Genomic DNA, 23788 nt, shown 5'->3' on the forward strand with positions numbered 1-23788 from the left:
TAGCTGAATTGCCTAGCGCTTTGGATAGTTGCAATCGGCACGGCCTGGTCAGTGCACGGAACGGCCGGGTAGAACATGGAGGTGCGCGCGCAGTGTTTATCACCTTTCTCCTCACCCCCGCGCCAAGAACTCGCTAGTGCTCTGGTCCTTACTGTACACGGCGCCATCTTCATATTCGCCACATGAGAACGTCGAACCTTGCAGTTTATATGTCATGCCTACAGTTAATATACTGCCTCCACGATGGCTCGCCATTTCTATTCTTTCTCCTGCTGTCCACACTCCTCGTTGTAGAACCTCTTTCTGACCTTGGTTAACTCAGGGCAATTTTGGTAGGTGGGATTATGTGTGGTCAAATAGTTATATGAACTATGAATGAATCGCAGACACAAATCAACTTCAACTTGTTTCATGAGACACTATACATATAATGTAACGATATCAAATAATTTGAAAATACGTGAAGTAACATAGAAGTTTACCAACGTTTCAGAGGACCTTGCTGCGATGACATCGCCCTGATGATGGAAGCAGCAAGGACCTCCGAAACGCTGACTACACAGCACAAATACCCAGAATCTCAAATCCTAAAGTTAAATAAATAGTTATTCAATTTTTAAATTTACTTTCAGAACACTGTTAATCTATATAATATGCATTGAGGGACGTTTACAATTTTTAATTTCACGATCTTTACTGCCCAAAAAGGAATTCAAAACAGTCTCTATCCTTACAGCTTCGTATCCAGCCGTGACTTAACACTGTTCAGGTTACTAGGTATACGAATTAATATTAATACAATGGGTTCCAAACTTCAAGAACCCTCCCCTTACAGACAACTGTAACATAACCGAGTGTCTAGTTCGACCATTTAGCTATATTTTTGTAATCCCATTTACGCCAAAGTCTACGAAACCTGTAATTTAACACATTCCGTGAACTGAATCCTTTTATGGGCGTGTGTTGTATAGGAAACTTGGTCTCTAGAGCTGGTCCGGACGACCTTGGAATCTAACCAACTCTTAACCAGTCACTTACTGCACTGCCATCTACACAGCGCTCGGCTTCGAGTTTAGTACACGTGCAGAGACCGGAAATGCGTCATGAATCACATTTATCGATAGTACTGTTGATCGATAATCGTTTGTTCGACAGTATGACGTCACATCCCTCAATGTTACTTCCGTATCCATGATAGTAGTAGCGTGGATCTGAGCGACAAGTGGTGTTCCATTCAACGATATGTAGATTTACTTTTAAATCTAAAGTGTGCATGACCTCTTAATGGTTATATTACGTTTAAAAGTGCTTTTAGTGAAAATTACTACGTAAATAAATTTGTGGTTGCGTTTTACAATCAGTACTAACGCCATCTTTAACATGCCGTCTACTTGTTCTGGAAAGTTCTGGTAAGTGAGAAGTTTAAATTAGTGTTAATGTAGTTTTCAGAGTTCTTTGGCATCGCCCTGATGATGGAGGCAGCAAGGACCTCCGAAACGTCGTTTATCACCGTGTACTTAACTTAATTTTTTCAGCGATCTATCGTCATACGACAAATTGTACGTCTCTTGCTTGTACCTGACAAAGCTCGTGATAGTCATACGAGTACTGACGATTACAAAGGACCAACGTATCACAAAAAATGTCAATTAGTGTCTGCAATGTTGATGTTTGTAATTTAATCTGGGAAGGGACGGATAGACGTAGCTCCCTAATGGGGTTTCAAAGAAGGGATTATAGGACCCTAATGACGTAAAATATACGTTTCAAAGTTGTCACATTAAATGCCGAGGACGGGGGTGTGTCAAATGCAGTCCAAAGCTCGTATTACCGGCGTCGTGCGTGACAAATGTATGACATAAGAAATAGCCCCACGTTTCAGTGACCAGGTAAATAGAACGTTTTGCAGTTCTAGAGTTGCGTAATAGCAATGTTGTTAAGCTTGAACAGGTTCATACTGTGGTGGTACCATAGGGTCACTGACCATATTGACTGATCGTGAGGCCATCCGATAGTAACATCTGCTAAATATTTTCTTAAAAGGCGCACTATTTTTGCACTGGACGACATTAGGCATATTTATCGGAAACGACGAACACTTATTTGTAAAATATTAAGTTTTCAGGGGCGTCCAGCTGCTACACTGGTCCTGTTTAATAAAACTCTGATCTTCCTGGCAACAGAAAACACGTACTTAAAATATTTACATTTTACTGGCTGTACGCAACAGTGGAATGTATTTTTAAAAATTCTTTGTTGCATTAAATTTATGTTAACATTATTAAAAATGTACTAATATTAATTGTAGTATTAATATTATCATATTATTAATCATTATTATTGTTAATAGCGTTCTGGTGAAGGCCTGTTATTAGTATTTTATTTTGGTAGTTGCGTAAAGATTTTGTCTTGGTTAAAATTGGTGGACATCACTTCGGAATACCGCCATCTTTTTAAACGCAAAAGCACTGTATAGATCTCTCTTAACACACACACGCAGTATTTTTCAATGTGTTTTGCGAGTTTCCTATAGGCACATATTGTAAAATGAAATCGAATCTTAAATTGAAAATCTGCACACTAGGAAGAGGATGATTTTACACATCAATTCACTGCAATGTATTTTACAAAGCGTTCTTTGAACTTTTGGATACGTCAGTGACTTTGATGTTTATTTATCGAAAACAGGCCCCCCCAAAAAATCCATTGCTCCGAAGCTAACCTCGCAACACACTGCTCAGTGAGAGGGACAAATCTTTTATTTTTTTAAGAATTTACAGAAACAAAAGAAACACGGCTGTATTTGAATTAAAGTTTTTAATAAGATGTATATTACGGAAAATGCTATGTATTAGTTTTCGTGCGATGAGACTCTTTTAAGGTAATAAACAAAGTTGTATTTCAGATCCCTGTAAAGTAACCTATATACGATCTGATGGACCAGTCTTTAGTGTAATTTAAAATTGATCATTTCTTGTATGATTACGTGTTCTTCTGTTCTGAAGATCGCACATTGAGATAAATCTGACAAGACTTAACGGAAGCCTGCGTATCGCTTGCCATGCGGGTTTCACGCTTACAGGTTTGCACATCAGAGAGCGACTGGGTGTTTAGATCGAAATCGACGAAATTATTATCCTTAAGAAATGACGGCTCACACATTTAAAGACTGTTTTTTAGGCAGATTTATGAACTGTTTACAATATGGTAGATCAGGGGTTCTTAACCTTTCTCGCTGGTGTACCACTAATTCTAATCTTACACATTAAATGTACCACTAACCAAATGCGTTCAGGGAAAAACTTATTTATTTTAATATTATCTTTTGATATTCTTACTTAGTTCGCGTACCACTCAACATTAGCTCGCGTACCATAGGTTGGGTAGATATAAAAATCGTGAATAATGCAAGCTACCGTTCAGTTACACCGCCACGGTGGCCTGGCGGTTAGAACGCTGGCCTTGTAATCCTCGGGTCTCGGGTTCGATTCCCGACGGTGCCCGAATTTATAACTTGTGTTGGGCAAGGCCGTGGTCTAGGCAACACGGAGTTTTCCTCCGTGGCATCCCAACAATTACTCCATTCACACACAGAAGAAGGCAATGGCAAACCACTTCTGGATCATCTGCCAAGAACGTATATGAACATGTCCCAGTCCGAGAAAAGGATGGAAGGATCCTGTTCACATGGACCTGTCGTCAGACAGAACACTAAAAAAAAAAAAATAATAATAATAGGACATTTTACGTCAAACTGTGCCAAACACTTCCGCTAGAGACGAGACTTTAGTTGGTTGGAAACGTATCGAAACGGGCGCTTTCCTTCGAACGCGACACAGAAATGTATGAGCTGGATCAAATGCGTATCGAAGCGGAACCGCGAGGTTATTGACTCCATCCGTGTTGTTTTCACTGCGATGCTATAGAACTGGCGTGATCTGAAGTAAGACGGGAAGTCGCTACGAAAAATAAATGGCAGGAGTGGAAAGATTAGTGAACGATGAACCCAAGATGGTGACACAAGAAGATTCGGCCCCCTATCGAATCCCTGTAAATCGAAATCTTCATGACACCAGAACATCTAAAATGTTAAAAAAGGACAACATTTCGCGTGTTTCCATCGACAGAATTGAGATTCAGAAACAATGGCAGGTTTTTCAGGCATAGACTAAGTGAATACTTTAAAACACCAGCTCTCTGAAACTGATTGGCTCACGAAGTCACGTGACTGTGCATGCGTAGAAGAGTCCAAAACTCTGTCTCCGTCTTCCCCATCGGTCGCGCTAGTTTCAGATGCGCAGACGGACGGAACGGACGTTCATTTCATGCGTTTATCCTATGCACGTTATGCCCCCACGTAACACGCGAAGATGCTGTAAGAATTCTTTCCGGGTCTCATGATCCTTGACATAATAATATTACAGTCTCTGTGGTAAGGAATTTTATTATTTCAGCTAAACGTTTCACTCTGCGCCAACTGGCAGCCAGCCTCGTCCACCGCGGGTCATTGGTTCTCCAGTAGTACGTAAACGTTAGTCCTGCATCCATTGGCAAGCAATTATAAAGTGAAAGGGTGTCCGTTTGTTAAATCATTGAATTTTGGAAAGCGTAAGTTATTATGTGGTTACAAGAAACTGGACATTCTTTCACGTACCTGAGCTAACCGGCATAATCTGTCTCTAAAAAGTAATTTATTGTTGTTTGACAAATATTTGCTCCAAATAATTTTTTTTTTGTAAGCTTGCTGTTTCGTTAAATCTTGTGCTTTCTAAAACCAGAATTTCCTTAAAAAGCGAAACGTTCAGTTCAGAAAGCGTGTCCAATGGGACCAATCATCCGCCACTCCTTTTAAGTGAATACATAAAACCAAACTTCAGATTAAGAAAAGGTTATGTTTCGCTATAAATTTTAAGAGAGTCATAAAGATGATAACCAGAGACTTTAAATATGTATAAAATTACTACAAAGCACCCAGTAACTCGACGTTTAGGTAGACACCGACGTTTCGGAGGAACATACTGCCTCCGTCTTCAAGGGTTCAGCTGAAGCCCTGAAAATGGAGACACGTCCACATGGCTTTACTAACCTGAAGATGGTACTTACTGATGATTTTGTCCTCCGGCACTCCTTATAAACTTTATTCCAGTGATTTGAACGTCTGTAATCTTTTTATTATACCGTAATTACAGTAGAAACAGTCAAAACATGATAAAATCTAAGAATTTCGAGGTATGACTATACATATATATTACAGTTCGTATAATTAAATGTGAATAAAACTGTTGAAAAACAATGACAGAACTGCGAAATGTGTCATAGTAGGGGTTAACCAAAATATTTGGAACAGAACTTACTCTGTTATACTGAACTATACTCCACTGTAGAACGAAGAAGACTCTGAAAGCTAATCATTACTAATTATTCGGCAGACTAAATAAACATGGCGGTCTACTTGAGTACAGTGGTTCGTATGATGTTTACTGCTCAGCTTAAATCCTCATATTTTAATCATTGTTTCCATCTTTTACGAGTCTCTTAGAAGATCACTTACTCTACAGAATGCATGGTACTTGATGAGACTAAATTTTACGACATTTTGCTTTTCTCACTGCCGTCGTCTGACAGACAGAACGCTTTACGACGTCTTTTATGGACCTGCTACCTCATCCTCGTAAGGCTGTTCGTCTTACAAAGCATTTAGGTGCAACACGTAAACTTACACTCAGAAACCTGTCGAAGCAGATCGCCACAGGACAGGAAAAATGTTTCGGATTTGTATCGGTTTTATTTTTAACACTGTCTCTGTTATTAGCTTGCAGGAATTGATTTTCAGATGTAATTTTCGACTTTTATTCATAATTTGCAATAAGCTTATTATTCTATTATTCGAGCAAAACGTTTTACTGGGTAATCCAAGAAAGAAAAACTTATCAGTCTTTGGATGAATTGACTTTGTCTAGAAGCCGCAGCTTCAAATATGACAATTTTATCAGTCACATAATTTGCGTCTGTACTTAGGCTAACTCATCTTAAATCAAGCGAACTTAAGTGTTGTGTTTTCTTCTAAGTAGACTGAACTCTGCAGTTTTTTTGACATTTTCTATACGTACAGCCAATCATAGTAACACAGTAACTACTCATTTTTTTCTCTCGACATTGTAACTCCTTGGTATTGGTAGCACGTTATTCATTTGGATCAATTTCATTCTGACTTCAAGCTTCACGCCTGTTTCTTCTGAAATCCATTACAACATCAAGTCATTACCACAACAGAATGTATATCACGGGCTATTGATAGACAGCCTATTAGCAAAGTCCAGTTAGATTACTCGTTTTAAATATAGTCCACGCCGAATACTATTGCAGATATTTTATAGGAATTTCACCGTAAAATTAAAAATAAATTAAGTTTTTTTTTTTTAGTTGAGTACGTAAATTCTCGGAAATACGGTGCATACACATGAAAAGGCAATTTTTAAATTACGTAAAACTTTCACATTGTTTTACTTTCCGCTTCTGTGAAAGGGAGATTTTGACTCTCATAAATCTGCATTTTTCGTCACGATTGTGGAAATGTTTCTGGAAAATACACTTTCTCGTTCGAAACATTTTAAGTGCGTATACAATACTTTAAAAAAAAACACTGCTGACTGCACACACCGGCTATGATCTTTATTTACATTTCGTAGGGTCCAGGGGTCCGAGTTACGCCTAGCTGACTACCTCGGCGTGATATGTGGTTTTACTCAGTTTCTCTCTAAATAATCACCACAACTCATCAAATTCTTAATTATGTTAGGGGATTTTACATAACTCCACTCTTGCATTAGTCTTTAAGCATCGTACGCTGGTGGTTGCTTATAAGGATGAGACTCTTATTAAAGTAATTTTCTTTTGAAATGAAGTTTAATAATATTTCGACAAGCGAAGCAGAGATTATAAGAAAATAAAGTAATTAGTATTCGGACCTGAAATTTGTATGTTATTGCCAATATTCGCAACCATGTTAACAAAGACAGCGATAAGACTTTTAATCCTTATTGAAATGTATGAAATAGAATTGACGGCGTATGAACTGGGTTGACATATATTCGTGTTAAGATAAGAAATAGTATTTTATCAATGAAAAAAAAAATTGAAATTGTTTATCATGAAATTCTGATGTAGTGTATATCTGAAGTACTTTTATCTCTGGCTGCATTGCTCCATAACACTCTCCGTGTTAAAGTTCTATTGAAAAGAATCGCTGTATGCATTAGACTCTCGTTCATGGCTGCCTCTGGTGTTTCTGTTATCAGAGTCAGACTTTGATTAAATTGGATAAAATAGACGAAATTTATTACAACGCAGTCCACGTGTGGTTCCAGCTGCTTCATTTATTTTTATTTTGTGGTTTCATCAAGGAGTGGGGAAAATAATGATACATACAATGAAGAGGCCAGATATATTGACATTTTAAAATTAAAACTATTGTCGTCTATAATATTTCACTGTTAATTACAGTAATAATTTTGAATGTAATCAAAGTCATGTTGTAATCGTGGTTCGGAGTTAAAGTCCACTTTGCTGTTTATCATTCTCATCCTCACCCTATCATTGGGGACAACAGAATCCATTTGCATGCTCCCTTCTAAAAAAAATGGATTCTGCACCGCTGGCTACGTGGGGAGGAGTTAGGAAGGTAATCGTAAACCATATATGGAGGTGTGAGATGCAGATACAAGAATTAGGGTATTATTATATGTGTGTCTGGGACCTGTTTCTCCCCACCTTCGAGTTCAGATTTACAACATAAGAGTAAAATTTCTAAGACGGAGTGCCCCAAAAGTGTCGAAGTTTAAATTAGATATTTAGTAGTTTGACAGGGAAATTTCAATTTACCTCATACAGTAGTAACAGTATGTAACTTTCACTAGAAGAAATCAGTGGTTTGAGACATTTTCTTCGGATTAATTGCGTAGAAACATTATTATCAAATGCAGTCATACGAAGCAGATAAACAGACGTATATTGGATGCAATTTCCTGATGATGCTGTGTCAACCATTTTAAGACTTGTGAATCTTACCAGAATTTCTATGAATATGGTGAAACGGTTTTCGTGATGATTTAAAATCGAGCGGGGAACACTTTGTGCATACAGTTCTTTATAATCATATAATTATACTATAATATATATAAGACAAACGATATGAACCTTTGTGTTGCGTGTCTTTTGGGACATTCCATAGGATATGAAATAAATACTGTAGAGTTTCTCCGAGTACTATATAAATTGTCTTACAAACTTACTAAGTGAAATCAACGTAGAAATTAAGAACTAAAAGGTATTGCTAGAAAATGTCATGCATTTTAACAAGCATGTTTTACTCTATTCACGAAAATAATGACAATTAAATAAATCCATGCCTCTTTGTTAATATTTTAAAGTAATTATTTATTTGCAGGTGGCAGGTCATACACTGAATTACATTTGCAAAATGGTTAAGTAACAGTTGTTACTTTTCTTCTATTCAGATATATATATACACCTTAAAAGTACCTGCCTGCCAGGCACTACAGAGCTCAGCGATCGAACATAAACTTCAGTGATTAAAAAGGCTGTAATTCACAATGAAATTAAAATTGTTGTTGTCGGTGGTGAATATTTTAATATCCTGCCGAATTGAAGGAATTTGTAGGCTGGTTTTCGAGTGAACTGAACCCTGAAACTATTTAAAACGTGAATTTGATTTCGGCGAAGATTTATTAATTTATAAAGCCGTGAAATCACAGCTGAGATGTGTAATCTTGCTGGCAGTCGAATGAGCAAGTTTGTCTGTAATCCTTCAAGACAACATTTCCGGCTCCTGTGGTCCAGTTTCTTGATGCCATCGACCCTGGAAAGGATAAACGTCGCAGACATGAGTTGGACCGAACTGGGCTTTACGCGACTTGTCCTTAAATTTTTACTGCAGTTTCCAGGCAACTGAAACACCTAAATTGATCCATCAAAATGTACAACCACGGTCTATAAAACTTGCATAAATAAGATAGTATAATTGCGTCATATTGTGAATCAAATATTAAATTAATTATTCGGTTTTGTCCGTCTAATCACAATTATATTTAAAATTTTAAATATATTTAAAATTTAAAATTTTAAATATAATTGTGATTAGACGGACAAAACCGAATAATTAATTTAATATTTGATTCACAATATGACGCAATTATATTTATATTTAAAATTTTAAATTTTAAATTTTAAATATAATTGTGATTAGACGAACAAAACCGAATAATTAATTGCATAAATAAGTTGTCATTAAACTATGTCATCGTTGTGCAACTGACGGCCCGCGGGCATCACTCATCCCGAGACACTTAGTAACGAGATCCGAGAAATTATTTGTTAATTTTCTATTAGTTAACTACAATCTCATTTATTTTATGAGTTTCGATTAAGAATCCTGATTCTTATCTCATTCAAGAGCCAGGAATGCTATTGACTTAAAACTCTGTCGATGGATGTAATATTTCGGTTTTCAATTAGAATTCTAATAAAAAGCAAAAAATTTTGTCATGAGAATATGAAATATGAACAGGTGGAAAGTATATACAATTACAGTCTGGCAAAATTAATCTGAGACAGTACAAAGATGGCGTGTCACCTGAACCGCATCGCTGGAACTGGCTTACTGTAGTCCTGGTGGAACCGCTTCTTACACTGTCTCTGGTTTTTCTCGCCCTCGCAGTCAGCAGGTCCTTCAGGTCAGCCTGTGTCATCGAACAAAGTGAGGATATGGGATCAGAAAGACACACGTCCGGTCAGACCTCGAGTAATCAAAGCAAATGTTAAGCTGGGTAAGGTTTGTGGTGATTTATTACCCTCGCGATGGACGCACTAAGATTCTCTGAAATGTCAGTCTGCTGATACATCTCCGAAGACAGCCACCTCAATACTCGTCGCCGAGAGTCCCTCGAATATGACGTCATGACGTTAACTTAGTATCATCGCAGAGAGAACACGTTCAAGGCGCATAAGAACTCAGAGTTATCACAGCCAGTAGTAAAACATGACAGGAAATTTGATGTGCATTTTATCAAGAAATAATCAGTTAATTTTTCTTTCATCCGGTTGATTGAATTTTCAAAGTCATTATCCAAGTTTCGTGAGAATAAAATTGAAGACGAAGACCTGTATAAGACTCGTCATAAAAATATTTGTAAATATTTGTAAAGAGGTTTAGGTCTTCAGACGTGGGCTAGTGGCGAAGAGCTTCTGAGATGTCGAGGGATTAGGAGGGTTATGAGTGATGAATGGAGGACGAGAATGGGAGGGAAAATATCGATTGTCGAAACTATCGACTATAAGAGGCTTACGCTTGCAGAGGTCAGGGGAAAGTAGATAACCAAACAAAGTAGGGAAGAAGTTTGACCAGAGGAAAGCAGGACGATGTCTCTGAACTTATCGGACTTCGTCCAAGTCTGCGGTACTTGAGTAAACATGGTCTCCGATGAGGGATTTATTTTATCTGTCAGAATTCTTTGTTATTAATAGTTGGGTCGGGAGATACCTAGGATGTAGCTGTTTCGTCATGCCTCGTCCTCGTGACAATTCCATGTTCTACCTCCGTCATTTAACCTTTTCTTTTACGAACGTGAAAACCTGTCCCGTTCATCAGCTTCCACGGATTGTGTCCTGTGGCCACTTTCGAATTCTGAATGAATCTTAAAATAATAATTCGCCAGGACGCCTTGGATTTAAGGTCGGCCATCGCAAAATGAAGACAATTGCGGACTATGGAAGTGTACTAGAAATGTATGACGTCTTCAAATTTGAATCTGTATTGATCTATCAAAGAAATACGATGTTGTTGGACACACGATCTGCTGGGCTTATATGTAGATAAGTCGATTGAAGACGGTGATTTCGAAAATGTTACTCGTCACAAACGAAACTGGACCGCACGTGGAGCTCGGAATTCTCGAAGAGAAAACATTTGTCTGATCGACTGATTTATGATAGCGTTTGTTCTAACGCACGCGCACTAACCAACTCCATAGAGCTGAGCCCTTCTTGAGATTGTAGAAGATAATTATATCCATATGTAACGGTATTGTCATATTCAACAGGTGTCTTATTAAATATTTTAGTTGGTCAGTGTACAATACTTATTCAGTTCGGGACTGAATTTAATTACACAATGGAAATGCAGTCGCTGTAACAACGTTGTGTGATTTTAATTAATTGAAATGTGCGCATTGAAGTTTGGACAATTTGAAGAGGGGGGGGGGGGTTCAATAATGAACTGAGCGTCGAGTTACAGGTTCCAATGAACCTGACCTTAAACAAATGCTGATTGCCGCTCTGAAATGCACACTTTAATTGTTACTGAACGTCATTAAAAGACTGAAATAAACTAGTATGTGTATTTGTAAATGAGTATTGGGCTGATGTTTCGTACGGTACCAAACAAACTTGGTGTGTTTGTCAGAATTTAACATGTGCGTCAGTGGCATTTCAATGCCCCGGGTATCTGACGGAGTATTTTCACACGTGGTCGGAATCATGGGGATTCCCCATTGTGGGGAATCCTTGAATAATCACTGTAACCGAGGTAACGAAGTCACTTCCGCGTGCAGAAAACCACGCTGGTGTTCATATACAGCAAAACTGGAATATGTTAAAATTTCGATAATTCGATAATGCTCTCTGATATCAGTTGCCATGAAATTTCGTTCAGCGGATCTCGGGTTGTTACAGACAGACGGTCAGACGCGGCTGTGTTAATAGGAATGCTAACGTAACTTCTAATTATAATGCATAATTAAAGTTTAAATTATAAACTGTACAGTTAATATCAACTTCTGCAGGAATACATATCTATTTTATGAATTTTTTTTGAAGGCAGATGCTTTATTCGAATACAGTTAATATGAAAGTTTGCTTCTGATTAATTTTTTTTAATTTTCGACATGAAGGGATTTTTTAAGTACAAATTACGATTGACTTGCGCCCTTTTTACGTAGCGCCGACAAAATCTCCATCTGCTAATTGTTCACTGAGCACCACTCCTGCATTGTTTGTACTCCATTTGTGTTATTTTCAGTGATCCGCTATTTTGTTACTTTAAAAATTGATGTGAATGAAATCAGTCATTTATATGGACTTTCTTTTCATACATTTTTTTTTCAAACCATCCAACGGGTCCAGCTATTGTAAAATTAAAATTTTCGCCTGTCAACAGAAATCTCGCTGTAACGATATTTGATGTATCTGCATTTCGAATTTCTGTTATATAAAGTACAATAGGGAAAAATACTAAAGTTTAATTCGATACTCGACACTAGAGTCAAGATTAATCTTTTCATTGGGTGACAAATTTTTTTTCAACATTATTTTCAAGGATTAAATCCTGGCGTACTAGGATAGTAAAGATAATTAATATGCCGTCTACACAAACTTTTATTAACGCAGATATATTTTCACTACATGTTTCACCCCTGTCAGATCCTCTTCGGGTCCATAATTTATATTTTAAAAGATCCTATGGTGACTCACACATCGCGTTATGAAAATTACTAACCGACGCGTTGAATCCAAACTTCGGTGTCACGTGACGGACTCCACTGTAAGAGAATTCTATCATAAACCTATTTAGTTAAACAATAGCAGTTAATTAGAATATAGAGTAAACAAACCAACAACTATTAACACTATAATAGACACTATTGTCATAAGCGTTTCGACCTCAAGAGGTCATCTTCAGTGGCATCAGGGAAATTATTACATTTAGTGAAATGGTTCAAACAAAAATTAATACTGTCCACTTTCCATGATGCCACTGATGATGACCTCCTGAGGTCGAAACGCTTATGACAATAGTGTCTATTATAGTGTTAATAGTTGTTGGTTTGTTTACTCTATATGCAGTAAGAATATAGCAATAATAATAAAAAAAGTTTTGTAGAGAGCATAAATTATTATATTTCAAACACCCTTAGGGAATAGAATATTTGTAACTTCATGTTTGTTATCAGAAGGATTTTGAAGGGGGGAATGAACAGCTACCCTGGTGTCTGTACCCCTGCTTCGTGTTATATGGTTGATGTAGATCAGTGGTATTCAACCTTTTTTGTTCGCGTACCCCCAGATATACTTTCTCTTCAATTTTGTGCCCCCAAAATGGTTGGTGTATAATTCAAGTTATACATAGTATATAATCTACATCTAAAATAAATTAAATAAATTACATTACTGATTGTTCAGTGTTTATCGTAAAATAATATATTTTTTTTTAAATTTCACTTACCCCCAAAGTTGTTGGTGTATAATTCAAGTTATACATAGTATATAATCTACATCTAAAATAAATTAAATAAATTACATTACTGATTGTTCAGTGTTTATCATAAAATAATATATTTTTTTTAAATTTCACTTACCCCCAAAGTTGTTGGTGTATAATTCAAGTTATACATAGTATATAATCTACATCTAAAATAAATTAAATAAATTACATTACTGATTGTTCAGTGTTTATCGTAAAATAATATATTTTTTTTAAATTTCACTTACCCCCAAAGTTGTTGGTGTATAATTCAAGTTATACATAGTATATAATCTACATCTAAAATAAATTAAATAAATTACATTACTGATTGTTCAGTGTTTATCATAAAATAATATATTTTTTTTAATTTTCACTTACCCCCAAAGTTGTTGGTGTATAATTCAAGTTATACATAGTATATAATCTACATCTAAAATAAATTAAATAAATTACATTACTGATTGTTCAGTATTTATCATAAAATAATATATTTTTTTTAAATTTCACTTACCCCCAAAGTTGTTGGTGTATAATTCAAGTTATACATAGTATATAATCTACATCTAAAATAAATTAAATAAATTACATTACTGATTATTCAGTGTTTATCATAAAATAATATATTTTTTTTTAAATTTCACGTGCCCCCTAAGATGTCTTCGCGTACCCCAGGTTGAATACCACTGACGTAGACCACTTACCCTGAAATTGTCACTCATGAAGCAATACACGAACGGATTGACCATGCTGTTGGCGTTGGCAAGCCAGTGACACGCGAAGTAAGAAAGTGCGTAAACTTTGCGTTCGTCGTCTGTCTGATAGGAGTCAAACCCAGGAACAAAATAGTACAGAAGTAAGAAAGTCTGCAGCGGAAGCCAGCACAAAGCAAACAGCACCACAATCGTGACCAACATTTTGATAATCTGTAAAGAAAAATAGATCCATTAGACCTTGCTTGTGAGTTAAGAGGCATCTGAAAACCAAGATTAACACTGACATTCCCAAAAATATTTAGACGCCTCAAGAAGGATGGTTGACGTATAATGTTTGCTCCTCAGGAGTCGCCCTGAAAATGAAGGTAGAGGTGGTCCTCGAAACGTTTTAATCATCTGACATGGCTGAAGACCGGAGATGGTCGACGCGTTGACCAGTGATCGTAATAATATTTAACGAAGCTTTATCAACTGCATTGTGCATAGCGATGAATGATAAGCGTTTATGTTCACAGTTTCAATACGAATATCTCGTACTAGCAACACATTTTCATCGTGTAGTGGATATGACGTCAAGTCCAGTCTGTATATATCAGCTGTTTCGTCGGAGGTCTTCGATCGCTTCGTTCAAATCCTCATTTTCAGTGTCTAGAAGGTCTCGTTCACGTAAAGTAATTTTTTATTTAAGAAAGTTATGAAGTTGCATGTTTTAATCTTGTAATAATCCAAAACAACATCTTAACGTATCACAACTACTCAATTTCCTCAGTGTGTTTAAGTCTTAAATTAGTGCATTGAATCCATTCGTATTGGAATTCCAGATCGATATTGAAGGGTAATAAGATGCCAGTTGCGAAGATGAGACGCGAAACAACATTTCTGTTCCTTGTGTTTGTTTATATAGACGACAGATAAATTACAGTTTGAAAGCAAATTTCAAATTAAAGAAGTATAAGACTTAGGAATACTTAGTTGCTTAAAAAACATTCTCTTGTTAACAGAACCTAAATATTTAAAGTTAAAACAAGGGTATTTTAATTTACCTTTCTTTTCGCTCTGAGCTGTGCCAAATCCCGCATTGGGTCGGCGTTCCCGGGAGACGCCCTAAGCCAGAGACGTCGTCCGACGCACGTATAGGTAAAAGCCAGGCTGAGCAGAGGCAAGACGAAGGTGACCGAGAAAATAACCATCGTGTAGGACTGGCCGTCTTCTCTGGAGCCCCACTGTTCTCCGCAGTCCCAGTGCCACCTTGCACACATACCATTATCATTTGTACTTGATTAAGAAAGATACAAACAATGTTCCGTTTGTCTGAGGTATATTTCATTGTCAGAAGTTGGCTCTACTCCAGTCCTCAGGTGACTGTGGTTGTATTTTGTTTTCGTGAAATATGTTAAGATAATGTGTCCCCTGTACTAGTGTATTTAGTGTACAGTCGATGGAATTTTGGAAAAACAAAAATTATTTTCCCGTGTCTTTGTAATCGACTAATTTGACGTGTAATGGATTGAGGAAACTGCCAGATTTTTCTTTTACAGAATACGGCCCTGAGGGTAGGGCATAGAGCAGGCATAGGAGATATTAGAAATGCATACAAAAATTTTGTACGGAACATCTCGATGGAGAAAACAATTTTCGTGACTTAGGCGTAGATTTGACGAAAATATTAAAACGTGTTTTAAAGGAATGGGATACTTGTGTGTGAACTAGACTAGTGAGCGCGGCGCTTGGCTTTCATAAAAGACGAGGAGAATATATTTACCAGCAGAGCAACTGTTATTTGTTTTTGAAAAGAATTCTATCCATGTAATTTGTAAAAACATGTGAGTTTAAATTTGTAGTCAGACAATTATTTAATTCATATTTAAACCCGACTAAGCAACATTTAAATTATAAATTTTCCAATAACAAAGATAGACTGAACAGTGACATAAGGAGTGGCAGGTTCTGATCACTCCCCTGCCACTTGTACCACGAGATTAGAAATGCTTCCCTTGTAAGCGGATCATTTACTTTCTGGAGTTTAACATTCTTCAAAATACGATCACAAATGCAATCCAGCACCATCTAAATATGCAGTAGAATGTATTAATAAAACTTAATGTTACTTATATCACCCGACAAGAACTGAAATCGCACATAAACAGTTAATTTTCACATCACCTTTGAAATAACACATCCTTTCGCTTCTGCACTACAGCCAAAGGAGAGCGGACAACAGAGTCAGAATTGCTTCCTGTGGATACTTCGGGTCGAACGAACTTTTACGAAGATTAAAGAATTTACGGAAGCAATGATTCCTTTGCGCGCCACTGACAGCAAGGATTTTTGAAACGAAAACACAATACCAAAGGCATTTTGAAGCTGGGGCAAAGCTCTACGCAGTCTATACCTCGCATTACCCATTCTCTCTGATACCCATTATATTTCAGGCTAATTGGATCCAAAACCCGGGAGGGGGGGGGGGGGTTTACAAATTGTATAGTGAACATGGCCCAAGGCACAACAGTCTTTGGATATCCGCTTATTAACCGTGTAGCAGTTTTCAAAGGAACGAGGCTGAATGGTAGAATTGTAAGGTAGAATAACATGGCGGAAATAGCTGAGTTCCGACGTCGACGCCTGGAACCGTATGCATCCCCAATTCCACTTACTCTCCCGCGTACTTGAAGCGCTCGGAACGAGCGACTCGCAACTGGACGCCGGACACGGCGACTGCAGCGACCCAGATGGCGGCCAAGATCAACTTCGTGCGTAGCTTCGTAAACCTTCGCTCGAACGGGTGCATGATGGCTTTGTACCTGGGCACAGATTGTAATGTCAGAGATGATGATTCCTTAAAATTATTCATTGTGAGGGCGTTTTCCATCGTCTGTTCTTTAAAACCCACGACGTCCAGTGACAGAGACCAGCTCTATCTAAGGGACCCAACAGAGTAGGTATCTCTCACCTGATGACGGAGACAGAACCAGCCTCCGAAACGTCGTGGGTTTTAAAGAACAGACGATGGAAAAAGTCCTCACAATGAATAATTTTAAGTGTAAACTATCGTCGTCTAAAGCCTTTAGAATTGAATGATAGTTCCCCTTCTCATAGACGTTCGAGCCTATTAAACCTTTCTGATTCCTGGTAGTGACTTAAGAACTGGTTGTTTCATGTTAGTTCTGACGAGTGCCATATTTTCACAGCAGATGGCACATCAGGAAATCAAAATAAATTTATAAAATTTTAATTCGGTATTTGTAGTAATTCTTAAGTTTGTAATTCTTTTTCACACACGGGATAAATGTATCAAGGATTTTACTTATATCCCCGTTACAGAATTTAGATTACATATTAATGTATTTTATGGCATGCAACATTACTTATATGATTAGTAAGGATTTTGGGATAAATGTATTTCGGATGGGATCATTGTATATTTCATCTGTGTAAAAGATGAGTTAAGCTATAAATATAGGAGTTAAATAAAGTCATAATCACTGTAATTTATTACGTGATTATTTATGTCACATCTGTAAATTGATGAACATTCTGAGATTTGGCTGTATTCTGTACAGACTGGACTAATCCAGTGGCTAGCAGCACAAGATACATAACGAAATCAGGGATTAAACAGGAGACGCCCGCCGATGTGTTCTGCACGACACGTTCACATTTTTGTAATATCGTGACACGCTGTATGATAAATGCAAATATTTACCAGATGTTACAAAACACGATTTGTTTATGTCTTCGGTATTTGGCAGTATATTTCGCTATGAGCAAATGCAGCCCAAGGCACGTCAAATCAAGAATTAGTTTGCGTCTTACGAACGAACACTTTCGGTGACGAGCCGACACAGAAAACATAAGTTAGACTTGATACTGGAAGACCAAAGCAAATTGATTGTCAAATACGTCACTAGTAACGGGGTTTGTCAAGGGATATTATTTGGTACTACGTGGACATGTTGGTAGCTTCGTTTAATTATTGTAAAATTTTAATTTGTAACCTAGAGGTTCGCGAGTCGATATGCAAGGGTAAATTTGGTCGTGGGGTTTAGGCTAAAAAATCCCTGCGATGAAGGTTTTGTTTATCTTAACTTCATGAATTAGAGTCTCTTTTCGCAACCGAAGAGGAGCTTGTCAAGAAATTCAGCGTCTTTTATGGAACCCGATGGATCAAAAGTGCCCGTTACCAGATCTTAACCTGAACCAGATTAACCAATTCCACAAGCTCCATCCCTACTATCCTAGCATTTGTTTTAATATTATCCTTTCTTCTACTAATGTGTCTTTTCAATAACCTCTTTCCTTTAGGCTTTTCAATCAAAATATTTTACACATTTCTTATTGATTTGTTAATCCTAATAATATTTGTTGAATCGTTTTCATCGTCCTAGTGCCACTTTATTCATCTTCAGTTTAAATACGTATAATATGTCCCCACAAAGTGTACTGTCTGTAAAATCTTATTATGACGAAAGCAATACTTGAAAGATTCTGAGAAGTATATCTTATCGTTGGAGTTCAGTTGTAGGCCAAAATTTAAAATTGTAATTAACGGGACGCCAGTATAACAGACTTGACTCTATTATAAATTCTATGAAGGATTAAGCAAGGAAGTGATTAAATTGACTTAGAATTTTAATAGAAAGGGAACACAGTTTTTGGAAATATTACTGCTTTGTGCAACCTTGCGTTGTCTCGTAAGTAACCAGACGTCGTGATGTATAACTGTTAGCGTTTTGCTTCAAGATCCAGGACCTGTCCAGAGGTCGGGCGCGTAGTGAAGTTCTCGTGGTTTTCATCAGTCCCTTCAAAAACTCGATACGAATATACCTTAAAATAGGTGACAAAAAGTCCTTTCATGTGCCTTCTAAGTCATGATATGCAGTTTTCCTGTCTTTCGACGCAAATATGAACTGTATATTTGAAATAGCATCGTTAAATAAATTTGAAAGCAAGAAATTTATTAATGCTCCTAAGTGTGTTTGTGTTTTTAGTACCGTCTTCATTCGATACAAATTTTCTGTTGCAATGAATAAGCTGGTAGTAAAACCTGCTTTTATGTTAAGTATTTTTATTGGGGTGGAGTTCGGCATCAACGCACCCAAGCTTCGTTTCGATTTGAAATGATTGTGTGCACTGGGATCGGTTGTCGTCGATTTTTATGTTTGCTGGAAGCGTGAAGTCTTGTAGACCAATGAGAAAGGAGCGAAATAGTAATTGACTGAAATTGCAGACAAGACCAGCCGAAGTCAGGTCTGGAGGTTAAGAGACATCGCAGTTCGTTTGTCAGACTAAATGCGGAAGAACTTATAAGGAAGTTGAAAGGGCAGACAGGACTCAATTTTGCAAAAGGCGCCTCAGACAGAATACTGATCTTTATATAATTATATACACCTGAAGATAGTTCTTTTAGGAACTGAAACATGTCGTGAAACATGAAAAAAATGATGGTCTAATGTAAAATCGAATATTTCGATAAAGAACATCATTTAATATTTTAAATATTTTAAATGTTAATTATTGTAATATTTTAATATTTAATAAGAAGTTATTGTGATTAGACGGACAACATTTAATATATATACTTATTCTAACAAATTACTTCCGAAAGAAGAATTTATAATTTAGACCATTCTGGAAACTTACGTCGGTTTCGTGGTCACAAGAAAACAGTCTCTTATTAAAACAAGACCAAAATTCGGTTAAAACCTTAAAATGACGTAATTCACAGCTACAAAGACACAAATTCGGATTCCCTGTCGATTTACCTGTCTTCCAAAATGCTTGTCTGTAAATGAAGATTCAATGTACTTTATGTTACTTTTCATCCGTATAATGGGGGATCCCGCAGATGTAATATGCGCTTCTAAATTTCACGTTTTATTTTAGTTACATTCGTCGAGCTAGAGCTTAAGTTGCATTTCAGAAGTTGTGGAATTTCTCTTCTTTTGAATTTAGACTGCAAAATATTCTCCTTCTGAGAAACACTCAATTCCAGTAAAGAAATTCCCTCTAAATTTTGTAAGGTTGGCTTGCCTTCAAAAGATACGGTTCGCCCAGACAGAAATCTTGGAATGTAAAGCTGATATTCATTTAATATTTCACCAGAATCTTCATGTTCGATGCAAATTTGTGTTATGAACGCAGCAAAGCAGGTGCCAATGGAAGATAAACATTTTAACTGATATTTTAAAGTTGTCAAGGCGGCGAATATGAATATGGCTGTCTTCCGGAATGTGGCGACTGACAAATTACCTTAAAATCACCTCTGAAATTTGTACTGTGACACTTTATAAGAGTTATTTTAAAAATGAACGCTGTCTAATCGGAGATTTGAGGTTCTCACGGCTGCGAGTATGAAGATGTCCGTCTTCCGAGTTGTTGCGCCGTGTATTCTGATCCAAGTTTACCGACGTTTCGGAGGTCCTTGCTACCTCCATCATCAGGGCGATTGCCTTGGTGAAGATGACCACTTTTACTGTGTAATCCTTCGTAACCCAAAAATTCATGTCAACTGAAAGTACTTTTAATGTTTGTTTGTTATACGGAGGAGCTTTTAAAGTAACATTTGTATTCATATGACCTCTTGGAATGAATATAGTAGAACGTCTCCCTCAGTCACTTAGGTTGCAGATCCGACTGTTCTAGAAGGAAGTCTTGTAATAGTTTCCGAGATCTTTTGTCCATGTTAATGGTTTGTGATAGAGACTGGCCTTCTACACACGTAACATTTATTTGCCTATAGGCTTAAAGTTATTGTACCAGGCTAGTTCATATGTACCTACATATGTTTTCAGTTCCTCTTATATTTTAATTATCCACACCGAACAAGATTTAATAACACAGCAGGCTTTCCATTCACAAGACTTTCAGTAATCTGGGTAGAGTGCATAAGTTTCTGTAGACCACGTTCGTACATTAGCTGTGGCTGACAGAAATCAAGGGTTCACGATTTAGTGATATGAAAATAGAAAGTCTTTTGAATGAAGTAACTTTATTGAGCAACGAAAATTTGGCGTTATCGGTCTGGAGAGCTTTGTGTAGGACGATTGGTCTCGGATGCGAATATATACATTTATTTGTTTGTGTTTTATTTAACAAATCTGTCAGTATCTCATAATGTATAGGCCTGTAGCGTCGAATGATGGACTAATTAGTAAATTATAAATTTTAAATGATATTGAAAGAACTAGTCGTTCTATCCCGGCATTTGTCTGAATAAAAGACGAAAAAATCTATCAGACTAGCCTGTCTATGAACCGAGATTTGAAGCTGGGACCTCCCTAATATAAAATATGAGTGTTACCCACTCGGCAACTACGTTGGATGTGAATGTGTGTAATCTGCAGTTAAGAAGGGCGAAGCCATGAGCATATAAGGCGGAAAATCTGCTTAATGTCAGTAATCGGAGTTGGTAATTAGTTACGTCCACGATTCGGCCGCTTTAACTATGGGTAAAGACTTGCCGTGAGGTACTGAATAGTTTACCGAGTGGCCTCAGAGGTCGTCTGGACGAATAGGTGATGAAAGAAAATCGATAATCGATCGTCCATTCAGTAACTTTACTGACAGAGATGTATTGTGGCGTTTGAAAGTCTACGTAATAAAACTTACCTGTCGATGCCTATAGCAGTCAGGGTGTAGACCGAAACGACGGCAGATACGTGTTGCATGACTATCACCACGGAGCAGAATAGGGGATGGAAGATCCAGCGTCCCAGCATAAAGCTGCCAAACAATCGATGCGATTAGTCGAAACTCGCAAACAGCAACATGGCGGCGTAGTGTCTAGCACATAGCCTACTCAGAAGCAGAGTTCTCGTCTCGTTATACGAAAAGTTAACTTTTCTAATATAATCCGTATGAATTGGAAAGTTTGTCACTATTTAATTCTCTTGTAAGAAAAAGTTATGAACTTAAGTATCTGTCCCCATAGATTTCGTCGACATTTGTCAAGGTTGATGTTACGTTGAGACTCTGGACTTCGTAGTGTACGGTCCGAATATCTGTCACTGATATTTATGCTTGTTAACAGCAACATAATTAGAATGTTTTTGGGTTGAATAATATTACTCTGGATGCGTATACGAATTAATCAATCATTAATGGGAAAACAATATTTATTATGACCTGCTCACTTGCAGAATATTTGGTGGAGACTACAAATTCTAACCCCCCCCCCCACGTATATTATTCAACTAATTTATAGACTTTAGAAATTTAAGTACTTAATTTCTCATTTGTACTTCTACTTATTGTAAATTAAAGTGTAATAATATTAATTTGGTTTAATTAAATTTATTTTCGTAGAAAAATGAAAACGGTTAATAAGCTGTGTTGGCAGACCTTCTGTTATATCCCTTAAAAAAGACATTTAGTACATCAGCTTTAAGAGAAGAAGACAGACTCCCTGCTTCTATCTGTTACGTGTGTGCCAGCATCGTCTTTTTCATCACAAATCTCCTGTTACCTCAGATCGTTTAGAGAGCGCGCGTGTGATGTAGACTGAGCCGCACTACACAACTGTCGGAGAAGTTGCCGCATACGAACGGCGTTGTGCTTTTATTCTGAGCTTATGCAGTTTTCGGATGGTAAAGTAACCTTGGCTTCGATTGCACTTCACAGCTAAAATTTGTTAGAACTTTACAATTCTAAACTTGAAACGCACGTGTAGCAATTAGCCGCCTTGCAAATTTAGCAAGATAAAGTTTTGAACAGCTTCTGCTATTACGTAAACCCTTGCAATGATGTCTGACACTTGTAGTCGTGTGAGAGCAAAAGGAAGTAGGATGTGTATTTGGTGTATTAATTTATCCATCTGGATAATCTTTCGTCATTTACGTGACAACTTGATATCAAGTCCGGTCACGTTCAGAAGTTATCAGACCTAAAAAGGGAACCAGGTTATTTTCGTTTAGTCTTTCGTAATATTGTCTCATTGTGTAACAAGCTAATGGGGGTATAAACTTCAGAAATAAATAATGCTTAACTAAAGTCGACGAACGTTTTAGTAATAAAAGTGCAGTATCTCAATTTTGGTGTTTAATTCAAGAAATTACTGCAAGCATTATGTTTATTTAATTCTGGTAATGACTTTAAGCTGAGTACGTTTATGTTTTTATGAGTTTATTTATTTCATTGTAAGTTTTCTTAATGACTCGCGATCATTATTACCTTATATTCTCGGTTATTACAATTTTAACGTGTAATTTAGAGCAGTAAGTTTTAATTGTTAGAAACAAATAGTTTTTCGTCTACATTTTCATGTCATCGGATACAATCATTTTTTTATTTAAATCAAAGAATGTGTTACATTTTGCTTTACTCAGGATTTCGGCAAAAATGCCATCCTCACAGATAGCATACAGAGTACAATAATAGATACTGGAACTGTTACGTTTATATACGTTATGCTGGAAATTCGAATTTCTAAATTGTTTCAGTAGCAGACTGGGAAACAAATTATATTTAATATTCCTTAAAAACTTATAAAAATTTTGCTATTTCATATTATCGTAATATAATAAAATAATACCTCTATGGTTTAAAATATTTTAAAAATTATTTAGTATTCATTATTATATGGTGCGTTAATCATGGGAATCAGCAGTCATGATTTAACGTTACATATAACTTCAACCGAATATTATTTAAAATAAAGTCAACGCGATAATACTAATATCAATTATTTCTGTGTGACATGATTTATTATTATTAGGCAAGGAAATCTTTGCAAAGTTAATTTCTTTGGTCCTTGCTGTTC

The 23788-nt window shown here is 36.8% G+C and overlaps 2 protein-coding genes across 3 annotated transcripts in view; one reads left to right on the forward strand and one right to left on the reverse strand.

The window, feature by feature from the left end:
* Positions 1-1158: 1158 nt before the first annotated feature.
* LOC110828850 (zinc metalloproteinase nas-15-like) overlaps positions 1159-23788 on the forward strand; it is a 57845-nt gene continuing 35215 nt past the window's right edge. Inside the window, exon 1 of one of the 2 annotated variants that reach the window (XM_022061939.2) lies at positions 1159-1409. The gene's annotated coding sequence lies outside the window, so the exon portion shown is untranslated. The remainder of the gene's footprint in view (positions 1410-23788) is intronic. The other variant, XM_022061938.2, reaches the window with a different exon arrangement.
* Positions 8531-23788, reverse strand: part of LOC110828849 (prolactin-releasing peptide receptor) — a 33033-nt gene continuing 17775 nt past the window's right edge. Inside the window, exons 4-9 of the mRNA XM_022061937.2 lie at positions 21640-21753; positions 16686-16832; positions 15075-15279; positions 14020-14241; positions 9653-9758; positions 8531-8878 (exon numbers count right to left, since the gene is read on the reverse strand). Of these exons, the coding sequence (XP_021917629.2) occupies positions 8769-8878; positions 9653-9758; positions 14020-14241; positions 15075-15279; positions 16686-16832; positions 21640-21753 (904 nt within the window). The 3' untranslated portion in view covers positions 8531-8768. The remainder of the gene's footprint in view (positions 8879-9652; positions 9759-14019; positions 14242-15074; positions 15280-16685; positions 16833-21639; positions 21754-23788) is intronic.

Source organism: Zootermopsis nevadensis, unplaced genomic scaffold (assembly GCF_977971745.1).
Source record: "Zootermopsis nevadensis isolate Lab colony 2312 unplaced genomic scaffold, Znev_1.0 Znev_ptg000002l, whole genome shotgun sequence".
NCBI lineage: Eukaryota > Metazoa > Arthropoda > Insecta > Blattodea > Termopsidae > Zootermopsis > Zootermopsis nevadensis.